The sequence below is a fragment of the Rhodnius prolixus genome, unplaced genomic scaffold (genome assembly GCF_049639745.1).
Source record: "Rhodnius prolixus isolate KJV_2025 unplaced genomic scaffold, Rpr scaffold_2, whole genome shotgun sequence".
In the NCBI taxonomy this organism is placed as follows: domain Eukaryota; kingdom Metazoa; phylum Arthropoda; class Insecta; order Hemiptera; family Reduviidae; genus Rhodnius; species Rhodnius prolixus.
The window spans coordinates 33442046-33460750 of NW_027411592.1; the positions used below are offsets into that span (position 1 = coordinate 33442046).

General features: G+C 32.7%; 1 protein-coding gene across 1 annotated transcript; it reads right to left on the reverse strand.

Moving 5' to 3' along the window:
* Positions 1-5247: 5247 nt before the first annotated feature.
* On the reverse strand, positions 5248-17842 carry ValRS (Valyl-tRNA synthetase). Its single transcript, XM_074119039.1, has 17 exons — positions 17538-17842; positions 17287-17469; positions 16061-16188; positions 15563-15727; positions 15284-15485; positions 14733-15021; positions 13705-13975; positions 11968-12175; positions 11708-11884; positions 11496-11617; positions 11156-11412; positions 9970-10340; positions 9250-9405; positions 7283-7483; positions 7065-7185; positions 5644-5810; positions 5248-5550 (listed from the first exon to the last, which is right to left on the reverse strand). The coding sequence occupies exons 1-17, from the start codon at positions 17670-17672 to the stop codon at positions 5338-5340; spliced, it is 3366 nt and encodes a 1121-aa protein (XP_073975140.1). The 5' UTR covers positions 17673-17842; the 3' UTR covers positions 5248-5337.
* Between the last annotated feature and the right edge of the window lie 863 nt (positions 17843-18705).

Sequence of the window (18705 nt, forward strand, 5' to 3'; positions counted from 1 at the left end):
TGTTATGTTAAAATAAAATTACCTAAGATGAAGCGTTAAAATTACAAATAAAATTAGAATGGCTCCCCTTCCCAGTAAATAAACATAAATTTCCTTTACTTGTGAACAACCTACTGTGAGTTATCTATATGCTTGACAATAATGAGCAATGCTTCTCTAATAAACATGTCTAATCTAATTACAACTAACACAGCTTAGTGTATTCTGCCGTACATTCCTCTTTTTGAAGGAAAAAGTTCTTTCTACTATCTCCCGTAGTGATCTTGAAGACCCTAAGGGAACCAAGTATAACATTGTCAACAATAATGATGCAGTATTTAACGGGTTTGCAGAACTCGGAGTTTCGTGTAACTTACAACACTTCAGGAGAAAACGTTTATGGGATATTTAGACTCCTCCAAGCATACCAAAATATTTGCCCCATCCAATCTTACGAAGCAAACAATTTTTAATGCCACTTTTTCCTGGAACTTGCACATTTGCTCAATATCCAAATAAGCCCTCTGCAGTAGAAAGTGAACTAGCCCACTGGATACTCTCTTACAGTGTAGTTAAGGGAACTTAGGTCCTGTGGGTATCTTAGCCTAACAACATTAATTCCGACACATTCAATAATAGACTGTAGAGTAATTAATTAGTACAATTGAGTTAAGCGTGCACACAGGAAAAATATAACTCTTCTTCCCATATATGATACGTATATGTTATTCGGTCACAGTGCAGTAGTTGCTATTCAAACATAAAAGCGGCAAACTCTTCCTCAGCATCAAACGCTATCTCCTTATATATTAGTTGTACACACTATACTCCTTGGAGACAAAGAAAATAAATCTTTTAGTTTTCCGTAGACTGACTTTTTGATCACTCAACTACAACAATTCAATCTCAAAAAAGCCGTCGTCTGGATTGAGAGCTAATCATAAGTTTGTGGCCCTTATTTATATAGAATCTTTTTTTTTTATAGGAGAAATAAAGAGGCATTTAATCATTTTTTTTTTTCTGTATGAAAACAGAAATTATTTGTCGCTTTATGCCAATACTTGCAAGCTCCCTTTCAGTGCGAAGATACGATTTTTAACCAACACTTACGTTCCCAGATCTCTAGTAGCACTAATCAGTTAATATATGTAAGATTATTTAAAGGTTAAGTTTATTTAATAAGAAAAATCATAATAGAAATTAATTGGGTGAACGTTGAAAGCCAATGCCAGTAAAAAAAAAAAAAAAAAATCAAGTAAATAAATAAATAATTTTTTTTTTTTCAACCAAACTACATCTTATTATATAAAGTATGGCCTTTTATTGAATTTCTTCACTTTATGTGTTACCTTTGTTTTCAAAAAGAATCTTGGGATTAAGTTGATCTAACAAACCTCAGCCACACGAACTGTTCCATTTTTGTGTTCTATTATACTATAGTTACTATATAAATATTATAGTTTCTGCATATTGTTTATTTTTTTAAATTTCAATATTGTTGGAATGTAGATGTTTACGAGGGTCGTTTGAAAAGTCCGTGCAAAGTCAGAGAGATAGCACTACTGGCGCGTATCGAGGTTATGTTTAGTTAGTAGCATCTCTTGGAAGAACACACATCAAGTTTCAGCCAGATCGGTCTATTTCTTTGTGTTTGGCATTCGTTTGAATCGAGGAAGTCGAGTGATTTTCAAAAAATGGACGAAAAAGAATTTCGTGTGTTGATTAAACACTACTTTATGAAAGGCAAAACGCCTCAGGAGACTAAAGAGAAGCTTGATAAACATTATGGTGACTCTGCACCTTCGATTAGAACAGTTTATAAGTGGTTTCAAAATTTTCGGAGTGGCCATATGGGCACAAGTGACGCTGAACGTTCTGGACGCCCTGTTGAGGTTACTACTCCAGAAATCATTGATAAAATCCATGATATGGTGATGGATGACAGAAGAGTGAAGATGCGTGAGATTGCTAGTGCTGTGGGCATCTCGAATGAACGGGTACATAATATTTTGCATCAACATTTGGACATGACAAAGCTATCCGCTAGATGGGTGCCGCGATTGCTCACGCTTGACTGTGGATGAAACATGGATACATCACTACACTCCTGAGACCAAAGAACAATCTAAACAATGGGTTATCTTCGCCAAAAAAGGCGAAGACCGTTCCTTCGGCAGGAAAGATTATGGCGACTGTCTTTTGGGATTCGCAAGGAATAATCCTCATCGACTATCTGGAAAAGGGTAAAACTATCACAGGTGCATATTATTCATCGTTATTGGACCGTTTGAAAACCGAGCTGCAAGAAAAACGCCCACGATTGGCCCACAAAAAAGTTCTTTTCCATCACGACAACGCACCAGCTCACACCTCAGCAGTTGTGGTCGCAAAATTAATGGAAATAGTGTTCCAACTCGTTTCACATCCCCCCTATTCTCCAGACTTGGCTCCCTCGGACTACTATTTGTTCCCCAATATGAAGAAATGGCTGGCGGGAAAAAGATTTTATTCAAACGAGGAGGTGATTGCAGAAAGGAATGGCTATTTTTCAGACTTTGACAAATCCTATTATTCGGAAGGGATCAACAAACTAGAGCAGCGTTGGACGAAGTGTATAAGCCTAAAAGGAGACTATGTTGAAAAATAAAAAAGGTTTACCCAAAAAAATTAAGTAGTTTTTATTTTTGCACGGACTTTTCAAACGACCCTTGTATGTCCATTTGTTTATTTTCTAGGTGTAATTCTAATTTTCGTAAAGTATAATTGTTCTCTAAATGCTTCGTATTTTTCGTTGTTTTATAATACCTGCCAAAAGTTCTTTTAATAATGCTGCAATGTCTTCTAGTTTAATTTCTGATGACATTTTTCAACTTTTTAAACTTCCAATTAAATTAGTTGCAATTCAAGCTAACTACTTTGTGAAGTTTAATTTCAATTAATGCCCCTAAAAAATTAAAACTATTCAACTATTCATTCAAATTAGTCTGTGATTAATCCTAGAATTTTTTTTAGCAGTTGCACTTAAACTTAAATCCTGTTAATCTTTTTAATTTTATTGGCTTGGATGTTTAACAAAAACTATCATGCTGCCAGAAATAATAGACTTTTACTCGTCAGCAAACTGAGTTAGTCTTAATTATAGAGACTCACTTAACTGACAGGACACATTTTTAAATTAATGATTTTAGCATACATCGTTTTGATCAAGAACGTTCAACGCACTTCATACCTGTTAATTCTACGGCGAGAATGAGACGTTGATGGCCGAGAGATTTACTGAGGAAGTAAAAGTACAAACTATAACTTGTGAAAATGGCAATATACAGGGTGTCCCGAATTTAAATGTCATAACTTCGGGAGCGTGTAGGGGATCGATAAACTAAAAGAAAAAGTGGTATAGAGATATGCTCGTTTTTGCTTCGTTTTGGAGAAAATCGCAAAAAACATAAAACGTAGTTTTTATTTCTGTACTTATTTATTACTTTTTAATTCATATTTATTTGTTCGCGTTGTCACTTGCCTAATGTAAATATTGTTTTGTTCAAAATATTTTGCCCTCTTGCAGCAATGACTCATCGTTCTGGCATTCATTGAAATCGTACACGGAAACAATAATATTCCGTTTTTTGGTAAAAGCTTTTTTGTTTGTTTACATTTCTGCCTTTCTCCTATAAATTCGTCAGTTACTCATCAGAAGCCATCGAGTGAATTACTTCTGTTACAATATGCCGCGTACATATTCTAACGTTGAATATGCTGATATGGTTTTCGTGTATGGTTTCTGCGACGGTAATGCTGTGGAGGCGGTGCGAGAGTATGCGCGCCGATTTCCAAATAGAAGAGTGCCGGATCGGCGAGTCATTACGATGACTTTTAATAGGCTGCGAGAGACCGGCTCATTTTCAATTCATCAAGATCCGTTAAGAGCCAATTTGCAAGAAAATTGTATTCTGCACCATTTTGATAACAACCCTGAGACCAGCGTTCGGAGAGCATCAGCTGCATTACAAGTGCCGCGGCAGACAATCTGGCGAACTTTGAAAGATGATAACCGCCACCCGTATCACATTCAAAGGGTGCAGAATTTATTACCTGAGGATTATTTTAAGAGGTTGAATTTTAGTAATTGGTATCTTGAGCAATTTAATAATGATAATTCCTTTCCATCAAAAATAATGTGGACGGATGAAGCTACGTTTACAAGAAGAGGAATTATGAATCAAAGAAATTGTCATATATGGGCTGATGAAAATCCACGGGCTGTTAGGGAATGGAGGTTCCAGCATGAATTTGCTGTTAACGTTTGGCTCGGAATTTTGAACGAGTCTGTAGTGGGACCATTTTTTTTACCCCGCAGATTAAATGCAGCCAGATATACAGACTTTTTGGAGAACGAGTTGCTTAATTATTTAGAAGATATCAACCTGCAGCAACGCATCGAAATGTGGTTCCAGCTCGATGGGTGTCCAGCTCATTATGGCAGAGCTACTCGAGCTTGGCTAGACAACCATTATCCACGAAGATGGATTGGACGTGGAGGAGTAGTATCTTGGCCACCCCGATCGCCTGATCTGACACCACTGGACTTTTTTGCATGGGGTCTCCTGAAGCAGGAAGTTTATTCGTTACCAATCAACTCAAGAGAGCAATTACAAGACCGAATCGTGGCTGCAGTACACCAAATATCACCAAATCAGTGTTTGGCTGCAACACGAGCTGTCCGTACTAGATGCAATGCTTGCATTGCTGCAAGAGGGCAACATTTTGAATATTTACATTAGGCAAGTGACAACGCGAACAAATAAATATGAATTAAAAAGTAATAAATAAGTACAGAAATAAAAACTACGTTTTATGTTTTTTGCGATTTTCTCCAAAACGAAGCAAAAACGAGCATATCTCTATACCACTTTTTCTTTTAGTTTATCGATCCCCTACACGCTCCCGAAGTTATGACATTTAAATTCGGGACACCCAGTATAATGTCTCTTTCCAAATTTCTACCTATTTTATTTTACTTTTTTAATTATTCTATTTTCTCTAGATTTTCTTAAAAATATTTCTAAACTCTTTTTCGTTCAGAATAAGTTACCTGCAAACTTCTCAAACTTATTCCTCGAAAATATCTTTGAATTATTAATAGAGAGCTGAAACAATCCACTTATATGGGTATGTAATTTGTGTTTAACAGATCTACTTGATGTCCGTATCAGAAGTTATAAACGTCCAAATATTCAATTTTTCTCTTAAAAAATCCTACAATAAAAATTATTAAAAAAAAAATTTGTTCGGTTTTTATTTGTTAAAATAAATAATTACAAATTATGCATTAAAAGAGTTTGACGGACGAAATAAGTATTAAATATTAGCTAAGATACTCATAGCGTCCTTTACTCGACTTAATTCACACTTATTTTGATTAAGTTTTTCAGAATTTATTTTTTGAACATCTTCTGGAACTTTTTGATAATCTTCACTAGCCATAGCTGTTTCCAGTTTTTGAATAATCTGATTAATACTTTCTTCCTTCTTTTCTAGTTTTGCCATCTCTTTATTAAAATCAATAAGACCCTAAAATATATATAAAATATATATATATATATATATATATAATAAAGTGAAAATAAAATAAATTGTATCTTACAAAATTTAATGTATCCTTACTTTCAGAACAAGAAATATTTCACATTTATCAGATACTGTTAAGATAGCACATCCTTCAGGTGGAGTACCACATTTGCAAAATTGGCTACAAGAAGACAATTGTTGAATCATTGTAGAATGGCTTTCAAGTAATGTTACAACATCTTTATTAGAACACCGGAAGTACGCTAAAACAAAAAGGGGAAATCTTATTTTACAAAAAAAATCTTACTTTGCTAAAATTCGAGTGATTCTTTTATTTGTGTGGCGAACTGGTAAGGAAATTTTATCAGAAGGTGTAGCAGTATTTTCAGAGATATTTGCCAAGAGGGCGTAATTTAAATAAACTGTCTTTTATCTAGGAATAGTTATTTATTTAACAAGTGTGGAAAGTAGTACTTTTCCTCACGCGAGGCAGGGTTTGCACGCACGAGCGAGCGAAGCGATGCGAGTGCAAGTGCAAATTGCCGAGTGTGAGGAAAATACTTTACACTCGAGTTAAATATTAAAATATTTTAATATTTTTTCTGCAACCATTTATTAACTAATAAAATTAAAAATTTCATTTTTACAGTCTACAAAAAGTAATTTATTTATTATAAACATTTATTGTTATATTACAATTATTTACATTACTTACGTATTTACATTACTTATTACATTTTCTGCTGTTTCTTTTATTGATGGAGGAGTGTTTTCTAAACAGGCATCACTAGAATCCATTTTAAATTTCTATAAGGTAACACTATAACCTTTTTAACTGTTATAATTAAAAATATCTAATTATTTATTAAAGTATTATTTTTATTTCTATATTCCTTTCAATTTTTATTTTATTTTTTAATATTCGTTTTTTAATTATTTAAATAAAATAAATTTAAATAATCTTATTAGAGTTTTACAGAAAATATTTATGTTAATAACAAAACTTCTTATATCAAGGAAGCACAATAAAGTTTTTCCACACACTAGTGCGGAAAGTGACACTAATGGGAATTTCCCTCCATTAGTGTGGGAAGTTGGGCGTTACACAGCTGATTTTAATTGAGTAATGAGAACTTCCCTACATGGTTGCAGAAAAAATATTTTTAATCACAAACTAATTTTAAGGGAGTATTTCAACTAGTTATGCTAGATCTATATAAGCAAATCGGCTTGTCTGAGCCTTCCTACGATGTCAGTGTTAGTTCTTAAAGTTTTATCTAATGAAAAAAATCCACTGTGAAATTAAGAAGTTTTGTGTGCCTATTCATTATCTAAGTAACCACACCCCTATAAATTACAGTTGCATTCTGCAAATTTTTAAAAGGAGTCATTTGAAGTGTTTTGGTCAAGCAATGTCGCTTGGTCGTTCAAAAAGAGGCTTCCAGTTATCTTTAAAGGAAACGTTCACCAAAAATAAATTAATTTACAGTTAGACAGAACTTGAGTGTAGGCCTTACCTTCAGTTTTGGAACTTCGAGGTATATTATAATCTGATCTTGCCGAACGTAATCTATTGATCACTTTTTGAACTATTTCAACATCTTGTTCAATTTTCATATCTCGCCAACAATAATCTTCCTAAAAATTATTTAGTTTAAATAACCTTGGGGAACTTGTAGTCTTTGTAACATCACTGTATTAGTACAGAATAGCAGGATATATAATTGAAACGTACTGGAAGAGGGTAATCCGCAACACATATGCTGGGTGCTCGGCTTCTGTTGCCGTGTGGAAGCCTCTGATACAATTCTTCAGTTATAAACGGCATTATAGGGGATAGTAATCTAAGCCCAGTGTCCAAAGTAAAATAGAGTACATTTTGTGCTGTTAGTTTAGCTACTTTATCTTCAGAAGAAAATACAGGTTTTAGAGATTCCTGCAAAAAAACAAAAATAATAATGATAATGGCAAACAAATACAACAATATTGCCAAAAATTAGAAAATTTAACTTTATGATATAAAAGCAAACCGTTTTAATTTTAATTAGAGCATTGGGTGAATTATTATTATTTTTTTTTTTCAACGTTAGTATAGAGTCGGCTTTTTTTTTTTTAGTTTTAACTTTTTCTATGACTTTTTAGATATTTCCTAAACATATTCTAGCTTGTCCCTTTTCTCTAATGGTTAGTTTTTGCTGTAAGTAAAAATTTCCTTTCCTAATAGTTTCGTTTTCTTTGTTGAGGTTTTTGGAGAGAAAAATAAGATGTGACAGATCTGGGTGGAAAGTAAAATGATATCAAAATTTTCGACTTAATTTTTAGTAGTTACAACACGCACTGCTAATTTGAGGAAGAAGGTTCGGAGTAAAAGCACTCCGTTCATTTGCAAATTATAACATTTATCAGAATTGGTTACATTTAATCCTGTACCTCTATGTTCTTCAACTGCGCATTATTCATATTAAAAATAAATAAATAAATTTAAAAAAAAACCTACTGCCTTTCTAGCAAAATCAAAGAAATTGGTCTTCAAATCTGCCTTGATTAAACCAAACAAAGAATATTTTAACTGGCATTTCATGGGAATTTCCAGAAAAGATAACAGCACAAAAACTATTATTGGGAAATCCAGATTACGAAAAGTAGAAGTTTGTTTATACCAGGCCTTCAAGAGGTCGGCGCTGTTGACCGTGATGCCAGGGAAACAGGGTGCACCTTGAGAATCAAGCTCTGAAACGTTTTCTTACTGACTAAATAATTTAGTTGAAAATGTAAGAACAGTGTTAAATTTAAAAAAAAATGTTCACATTTTGGTTTTTAGAAGAAAATAGATATGCAGCGATAGTCTAGTAGAGAATCATTTTCGGGAAGGTGACAAAATCTATTATACTCTGTATCAGAGTAAAGGAATCAATAAACGAATATAAAAAGCAACTAGAACTTAGTGTTTAACCCAGCGTTTCCCAAACTTTTTTGATCGCGGCCCGGTACGAGATTTTAAATTTTTTTGCGACCCACCTTATAAAAAACAAATTTTATTTTTTAATAAAAATCAAAATTCAAGTTATTTGTTTGTTTATTTCATACACAAAAATTGCAAAATAATTATATAACAAAAACATAAGTAATTAAAGACAATCCATTATCTTCATTTAAAACTTAAAGTAAATAAAGTAAATTTAGTTTTACATATTTTGACCTTAGTGCGAAGGATGATGTTTTTCATCACATAGTAATTTCAAATTAGGACTTAATGATGTTAATTTTTGTTTTGATACAAGTGAGTTTACGGCGCATGTACCGGAGAAGGCACTGAATGACGAATCGAAATCAGCCAATCAGAGCATCCGAATTTAAACGGTCCGGTAGGAAACGGTGGTAAAGGGTTGCCACCTGCAGTACTTGAAAAAGTTTCGAAAAATATTAAATTTAGAGCAAAAGTTATAGATTTTTTGTGTTTTTACAATTTTTGCCACGACCCAGCTGAATTTTTCTGCGACCCACACTTTGGGAAACGCTGGTTTAACCCATACTTTGTGACAAGCTGAAGTTCATAAATCATAAACGTTCATCATAAATTGATAAAATGCCACCAAAAAATCTATATAAAATAATGTACACAAGATCTATAAAGCTACTTCCATAAAATAAATACAAAAGCAATGTGTTCAAGAGACAAATAAAATATATTTTAATGCATACCAGATAGACGTCACATAGTTCATATAACCACAGATTGTAACAGGATGAGGTAAGATTTAAAAAGTCAAAAGTTTCAAATGCCTTATTGCAATCTTTAACAGCAGAAGACAAGCGGCTCAACATCCAAAGATCCATGTCACTTTCATTACCTGTCAACTGATAGATAATCATCTACTATAATTCATTTCAGATCGAATAAAGAGATAAATGTGTAAAAAAAAAAAAAATATTACTCCTGCAAAAGTGATTAAATACGTGTTTTTTATTTTTTCGAAATTTCCCGCCGTTTAAAAAAAAAGTGGGTGGAGCACATAACTTTGGTCACCCTGTATATATTTTAACGTTTGTACAAAAAATTGAAAACAGAGATAATAAATTATCCACATCGGAAGTTTCAAGGAGTAGCTCTCGTAAATAGACTAGGAAAAAACAAAAATATTTGTTTCCTCTTTTAAATAACGGATTCTTATAGACTTTAAATCTGAATTATATAAAGCAATATTAATTTGCTGCTGTTGAGAGGATAACTCACAATATTTCCAGAATATTATGGAGATACCTCTGAAATGAGATTAGATGCTTTTTTCCAGTAAAAATTATTAAATTTCAAAATTTACCAAAAAAATTCGGAGATAATTAAATTTAACAGTGGCCACCAAAAATGACGAATCACTAATAATAATTTGGCTTAATCAGTTTTTAATCAGAATAATTACTTACCTGAAAAGTACCACTAGGTAATTTACGTTCGACATGTTTTAACCAACGTGTTAAATGTGAAAATTTGTCGGCGTCCCATTTTTCTTTCGTAAGTATCGATTGGAGTAAATAATCTTTTCCACATATTTCGTATCCATTTATGTAACTAAACTCTTCAAAATGCTTGTTCAAAGTTTCTTGATAATTACTAATCTGACAATTTGAAAGAACTTTTGCGAGTTTTTGGATCAGTGGTTTATCATTTACCAATAATTTATTATTTTTAAAATCATCTGTGAAATACATTAAAGCAAACTTGACGGCGTTCCAGAGTTTATTACAGAAGAATCTATAACCTTGTACGCGTAAAATGTCAAGGTTTATTGTGCGACCTGAAAAATAACAAAATTACTTTAAAATTCAGAACAACTAACCGACCATTGTTTAAATATTTTAATCTACGACATACTGCATTGCAGAGTGCAGTAATTAATTTCATTGGCGACAAATAAATAGATTGCGATGGGGGTAAATAAAAGCCAGTCCTTGAATATGTAGGCCAACACAGATTTTTTGGTGATACGCCTCAATTTTACAGAATCTGTTGTTCTCTATCTGCTATTAATAGAAAATACATAACGTAAGAAATTTAGTTTCAGAAATTTCAAACGATACTAACTAGGTCGACTTGGAAATTATCTGCGACGCAATTCCTCACCGAGGATGCTTTGTCCGCACTGGCTCTTAAGAGTCTTTGTCATCCGCGTTTCTTTGGACGTTAAAAAATCTAGTTTAATTTTAGTATAAAAAATTATTCGTAGGAGAGAATTAGCTCAGAACTGTACTCATGAAATGGAAATCCGTGGTCATATCAAGCTGGGTGTCTTTAGCTTTTTTTTTTTTACCTGTTATAATCACTGTCCGGTAATTATAGAGTTGCCTATTCGAACAAACACTACCTGGAACCAGGTTTTTTAAAGTCATTTAGCTATCACTCTCATAAACACAAACACCCACATAGATATACTGTATTCGTTCTCAGGGGATCTCAATGCGTGATCGTGATTCCGCTGAAAAATTAAATGTGAAATCCACGGGTGCCATTCGAATATCCTCTAACAAAATATCACAGAAAGTAAAAATAAAAGACAAAAAATAATAAAAATAGCAACATTTTAGCGCCGCCGGTGCTGATATATTTCTATACCTTGAATTAAACATGCAAGAAGTGTAAATCTTAAAGCATCTGTTCCACATTCTGGTATTCCGTTTGGGTAATCCATTTTTTGTCCTGCTTTAGCTTTTTCTATTTCTTTTGGATCTAAATTGCTATTAAGTAGTTGTTTATGAAGATCTTCTAAACATATTCCCTCTATTACATCCATTGGATCAATTACATTCCCTAAAGATTTGCTCATTTTACGTCCATGAGCATCTCTTACAATTGGATGAAGAAATACCTTCCTTAAGAGAAAAAAATTAATGAAATTAAAATTTGTAAAATATTAATAAATTATATATATAAATATTTTAACAGTAATAGTTACTTGAAAGGTAACTTCCCCATTAGTCTCTGGCCAAAAAACACCATTCTTGCAACCCAAAAGAAAATAATATCATGACCGGTTTCTAAAAGAGTACCAGGATAAAATGCCCTCAATTCTTCGTTCTAAAGGAGTAAAGTGTCCACAACACAAAAATATTCTTAGCATTCTGACTATTATTAATTATTAAAGTTTCCTGATAAAACTAAACTTACATCTTCCGGCCATCCAAATAAAGAAAAAGGAAAAAGGGCTGAAGAAAACCAGGTATCTAAAACATCTTCATCTTGTTTAAGAGCAATTTCGGTAGGTGCCACATTAAATTTTTTTGATGCTTTAATTTTAGCCTCTTCATAAGTTCTTCCACTTACCCAGTATTCATTTTCATGATCCTGAAAGCATTTTATTTAATCATTACACAATTATAACGGAAGTAACAAATTGTATGTAACGATAAAAGGAATATTTTCCTTACTAAACCGGGTTTTACAGATGAGTTTTTTATTGTAACAAAGTAAGCAGGGATACGATGTCCCCACCAAAGTTGTCTTGAAATGCACCAATCACGAATATTTGTCATCCAATAAGTCCAAGTCTTAATATATAGTTCTGGAATCATTTCCAACTCTCCCGAGTTAACGGCTTCTAATGCTGACTTTGCCATTACATCACACTTAACATACCTGGAGAATTGAACTAAGTGAAGAACCAGCGAAATCCATATAACATGAAATACATACAAAACTACCATAGTGTTTTTAAATGGGAAAGAATAAGACTATTTGCCACAACCTTATAAATATTTTAAAATTTATCCAAATTTAACTTCCAATAATTTTAAGTCAAAAATTATCGATAAGCTATCTCTTACTTTTTTTAATATTTATTTATTTATTTTGTGCATATAAAGTTACAACCAAAGAAAAATTAAAACAAAAATAATACAAAAAATAAAAAAAGAAAATAAATCAAACTTCTATTCACATCTATGCACATAGACAATGGATAAAATCCGTCTGTCAAGTCTGTATTTTAAAGAAAGTGTTTTTAAATAAATACCGTATAAAATACAATAAACAATTAATTAATAAATTGAAATTAAATAATAAATGTGTAACACATTTTAAATAATAATGATAAATTAACAGTTTCTTTTTCTTTTCTTCCTTATTTTTTCTAATTTTTCTAATAACAAAAATTAACTACTTTTTACGCCCTCGAAAAGGTAATTGTAAATAAACAAACAACATTTCAGTAAAAAATAAAATAAATAAACATGTACCCTTTCTAAGAAAACAAAAACAAAAGAACACCCGAAATAAATAATGGCTCAAAATTTAACTTCATAAAATAATCCTCCTATGCCCTTTACCAATTAAATTCATTTATTAACTCATTTCTGTAATAACTGGCTTGCCTTAAGTACATAACGAGATTTGACCAGTTCTTTTTTTAATAAATTGCAATAGACAATTTTTTTAAAAATAAATTTTATTCCTTAAACGTAATAATATTAATAATATGGAATAGCAGGGCCTAGACTGTGCTCAGTCCATCAGTCAGCACACACCCTTTTACCGTAACCCTTTTAACTGTGAAAAAATCATTAAAAAGTATAAAACTATTAAATTGACCAGGCAGCAATCTCACAGTATCTTGAATAATTCGTAAGACTTTATAGCCAGAGGTGCCGCAAGAATGTCTGAGTAAATGTGGTCTAAGTCGAGTTTTGTAAACCGTCAATCTTTAACAATATTGCAGATGTTTTTGCCTTAGGATTTAAAACGAGAATAATTGAATGCTATAGTTTCAAGGTGAGATTTAAACTATCAAATTATTATTATTTTTTTTTTGAGCTTGAAGTTTTAATATAAAAATTTACTACGGTGTAAGCATTAAGATATATCTCCTCAAAAATCAGGTATCAACTGTGAACATACACACTTATAAAATTAAATAATCATAGCTATTTTTTTTTAATGTTTAAGGCGCGTCAACATCTAAGGTTATTGGCGCCCGGAGCTTTTTTCAGTGCACTGCCAGCCTCCGGACAGTGTTCTCTCTTTACAGACAACACTGTCCATCACCGGACAGTGAGCTATAAGAAGCTCCTAGGAAGAGAAAATCTAAGGGTCAGCAGTTGGATTCGAACCCGGGGCCTCCGCGTGGGAGTCCAGTACGCTAACCGCATCAATGCTGTTATAAAACTTACCACTGAGCCTTAATCAGAGGTTCCACAATGTCCTTTGACCTATTGCAAACAGGTACAACCATTGGATTATCTTTCGTCTCTCTGTACAAGCCTAATTCTTTAAGGGCCGCCAAAACAGCTTTTCTCGCTTCAAATCGTTTCATTCCTTTGAATTTACCACATTCACCCGTGATATATCCTTCATCATCAATTATTGTTAAAAATGGCAGTTTATGACGCATTCCAACTTCATAGTCGTTAGGATCATGCGCTGGAGTTATCTTTACAGCACCTAAAATCCATTTTAATATTAAAAAGTCATACTATAGTAAATTTGTAAAATCTTTACAAAAAGAAGCAATCCGTTCCCGTTTAACTTCAGATTTTTTTCACTTTCTCCGTTCAAAATCTGCAAAATTAGTTATATTTTATGTAAATTCAACCAGACTTAATTTGAATTTTAGAAGTACTACCTGAAACTCAGTTGGAGCCGACCTGACAGGCTTTACATTTTTTATCTATCTTACTGCTCACGTTCCAACGGTAGCCGTTGTTTGGAGACCGGCACTGAGGTGGCTCCGGAGCAAAGGCAATTGGCAAATATATATATATATATATATATTATATGTATATAATATATATATATTATATGTAATCGACCAGACGTTAATTAATTTTTAACTGAAGCATATTTCAGGAAAAGTAATAGTATATTACATTCAAATTATAAATTGACGTGTATATATATGTATATAATATATATATATATTATGACTGGCCAGATTTTTTTTTATATTTAAATAAATTAAAAAATATTAAAAATAAATGTTTAAATAGGTTAAACATCAAGGAAGAATTTTAAAAGCGGATCTTTAACATTATCACACCTAATTTTATATATAAAATTTTAATTGAGAGTTTCGGTCAGAAGGTAGATTCTATAATTTTGCAATTACTCAGAAAAGTCTCTGCCAAGAAAGCGTTTTTGAAGTAATGACTGCCGGAACTTTTAATTTAATAAAGAAACATAATATGTACAAAGTTATTACCTGTTCCAAAAGACATGTCAACAAATTCATCGGTAATTAGTGGAAGTGTTCTATTACAAAAAGGATGTACTACTTTGCATCCATGAAGGTGCTTATATCTTTCATCATTAGGATGTACTGCGACCGCTGTATCTCCAAGCATGGTTTCTATTCGAGTGGTTGCTACAACAATTTCTTGATCACTGTTAACCACTTTGTAGGCAAATGAAACAAGCACTCCAAATTCCACTTTCTCTGCATATCCGGGAACTGACATGAGTGTTCTGCCTGTTAATTCCACCTTGTCAACCTATACAACTCTATTTCTTTAAATACTTTAATTTGGACAAGAATTAATCTTAAAAATTATTTAATGGAGTCCACATTCAAATAAGCAATTAGAATATTAATGGCATTAAATTAGAAAACTTGTATATTAAGCATCTGCTAACGTAATTAAATTTGATTCACTGAAAATATCATAGCTTCCTTCATGAACTTGAATACTTAGATCAACTTGTAACAATTGGAGTGTAAAAGAAAGTAATTAGGTTTTAAATTAATAGACTCACTTCTATGTCGGATATAGCGCTCTTCAATGTACAAGACCAATTAACCAAACGTTTGCTTCTGTAAATATCACCATCATCATGCAATCGCACAAAAGCCTCTACAACAGCTCGAGAGAGTTTTGGATCCATAGTGAAAGCAGCTCTATCCCAATCAAACGATGATCCTAAACGTCGCAGTTGTTGATAAATCCTGTCACCTTTTCTGTTAAATTCAGATATTTACTTAATTTAACGTTCGTATTCATATGGGCAATTCTAACATATTTACATAAAACTAACTCGTGTTTCCACTCCCATATCTTTTTAACAAATGCTTCTCTTCCAAGATCGTGTCTATTTTTTTTTTCTTCTCGCCATAATTTCTTTTCAACCACAACCTGCGTTGCAATACCAGCGTGATCACATCCTGGATTCCATAATGTAGTGCAACCCTTCATTCGGTGCCTAATTAAAAACAACATCAAGAATATAAAAAATGTATTCCACATATGCCTTAATTTTTTCATGATTACCAATGACAATAAAAAACGGATAAGTTTAGTTAATAAATTCAATTAATTTCAAAGCTGCAATTTGCAGCAAGATAATAGAATTCATTATAATGTGAATAATAATATAATCAAGTGTCTATTTACTCTCATTTATTCACTTATAAACTGTTACTTAATGAAAGCGATTACATTTCATTTTTTTAAATGATAGTTAATTATTTATTTTTAAATTAAAATGTTCTGGATTTGACATTAGTTTACTAGTAAGGCAATTCATTTATCTTACCAACGAGTGAGGGAATCCTGAATTGCATTTGTTAATGCATGACCCAAATGTAACGATCCTGTCACATTAGGAGGAGGTATTATTATAACAAATTTTCCTTTTGGATTATGAGCTGATATAACTTTGCCCTAAAATTTTAAAATACATACACTAAAACTCAAACAAAAAATCCAAAATTAAACAATCAACCAACCTTAATTTTACATTAACAGAAAATATTATTTAACTTCCAAATTTACGAAAAAATTTAGACTAATGAGGATGGGGAAATTTGTTTCCAAAGGCTTTCATTTTCCCTTGGTCACAACATTTTGCTTCTCGTTAAGTTGTATAGTAATTCAGCTATATATACTTCTGGAGTATACACTAGCTGAAATAAGAAATGATGAGGCTTTCAAAAGATATATCATAAGAAATGTTTTTGGGAAGAGAATGTAGCCACCAAGAAAATATCGACTTGCCCAGAATAACTAGCAAGAATTTGACAAGCCACTTCTTCAGATATCTTGGCGACCCTTAAATACGTACCACTCAAGTAAAGCCAAAAGTTGTAGTTGATGTTCGCAACTATTTGGGTTTAGCGAACCCACAGGAAAATTAGTAACTATCACAAACCTCTATTACACATTTAACACTTAGTAGAGTCCCTCATGGGCATGAAAATATAGTTAGGTTTGTCAAGTCGAGAAGGATAGGTTGGCTAGGGCATATACAGAAATTACCAGAGGGACTGATGATAAGAAAAATAATGAAGCAGGAGTTTGATGGAAAAAGAAGAACGAGCTGGTTGAGAGACGTGGAGCGGGACTTAATCAGACTGCATGGAGGACAAAGGAGTTAGATCGGGATACCTGGAACAGGATTGTACGGGAAGCCAAAGTTCATATCGAACTGTAGCGCCGGATAAGTAAGTAATACTGACTCGCTCATACTACTGACAAACAATTACGTACATAAGGCCATTTAAGAGTGCAGTGACTAAAGAACCCCTTTTTTACAAACTGCTTTCTCTCCAAGTAACTCAACTTATGGTTAAACTTCAGAATTGTTCCCGGCTCACTAGGTTTGCATGTTCGTTAGAAAGGGGACTTAGTTATTTTTGTTAAGAACATAACCCAGTAAGGGCAACCCAGTTTACACTAGCGATTCAGCAACAAATCTGAAGTTTTACCAATCTAGTTTGCTCCGTATTCATTTTTAAATAAAAAAAAGTTTAAATCGCTCACCCCATATTCAGGTTTAAAGAAACCTTCTTTTTCCCACCATTGATACCAAGCAGCTTCCACATATTTAGGGTTGTATGAATCGGGTAGAGGGCACGAAGTATCCTTTTTCTCTCCAGGTGGGGTATTAACCGAATATGTTTCAGTTCCAATGTCATTCTTGATTTCTTTTTTTTTCTCTTTTTTCTAAAATGTAGGTAAATTATTTGATGAACTACAAAGTCCATGCTAACAATAAGTTATTAAACACTTACCTCACTTTTTTCTTTTGATTGTTCAGTCACTTTTTTCTCCTGTTTTTGCTTAAATTTTTCTAATTTCGCAAGTTTCTTGGCTTCTTTTTCTAACTGCTTTGGAGTTTTTTCAGGGATAGTTTTGTCACTTTCCATTTCTGAACACAGAAACTGATCAAAAATTTACTGCAGGTACCTAAAGACTCGAGATAATTCTCTAACAGATTGAGAGTAGTAGCACATAAACACCTGGAACTTAGGAACAGTTGTCTTTGACACCATACTGAACGTTCAATACCTTCCTCAACTAGCTTTATAACCATAACCAGAACTTCCACGTATCACACATGTGACTGACTGACGCGGCGTATTTGAATTCAATTATAAACTTGAGAGTAGGACAACCAAAATTTTGATGCAATTTTTCTCTCTTTAATTGTTATAACACTAATAAATTTAATGTAGAAAAATCTGGCATAAACACTCATGTCATTCTCTTTCCCCAATTTAAATTACTGTTCGAATAATGTAATTAAAATGTTTACTAAAAAGATGGATTCGAAATTTACTAAAAAAATTTTTAAATAGTACTGTTAGAGCGAGACATTAAAGCTCCCCTAGAATTCCATGAAAATCAATATTCTGGATAAAAAGTTACAAACCAAAGTGGCTGACATTCTTACCAATTAGGCCTATTACACAACCAAATTCGAATGTTCGAAAGCAACTCTTCGGCTACGGCGGTGTACCACGCGGAGGTGGTCAGCGCCGTATGCAGCTCGTCGTGTAATAATAAGAAATATTATAATATTACCAATAACACCGAAAATAATACCAATAAAAAATTAAAAAGAGATGGTGTCACTTGAATCGTTCTGACTTTAAAATAATAAATACATATATGTATATTCCAATGTGCACCCACATTTACATAAAGGCACTAAATATTAATACGTATTAATATTAATAATATTAGAATATTTTTTTTAAGTGCAATTAATGAAATCAAACTTATTTTTCAAGCGTGACTTTACACTGCTATGGGGAGGGAATTAGCGCCGTGGTTAGTTCCCACGCGGAGATCCTGGGTTCGAACTACTCGCCCTTAGATTTTCTCTTCTTAGACTCCTAAGAGTCATTGTCCGGTGATGGACAGAATCGTTCGTTAAGAGATATCACGGTCAGGGGA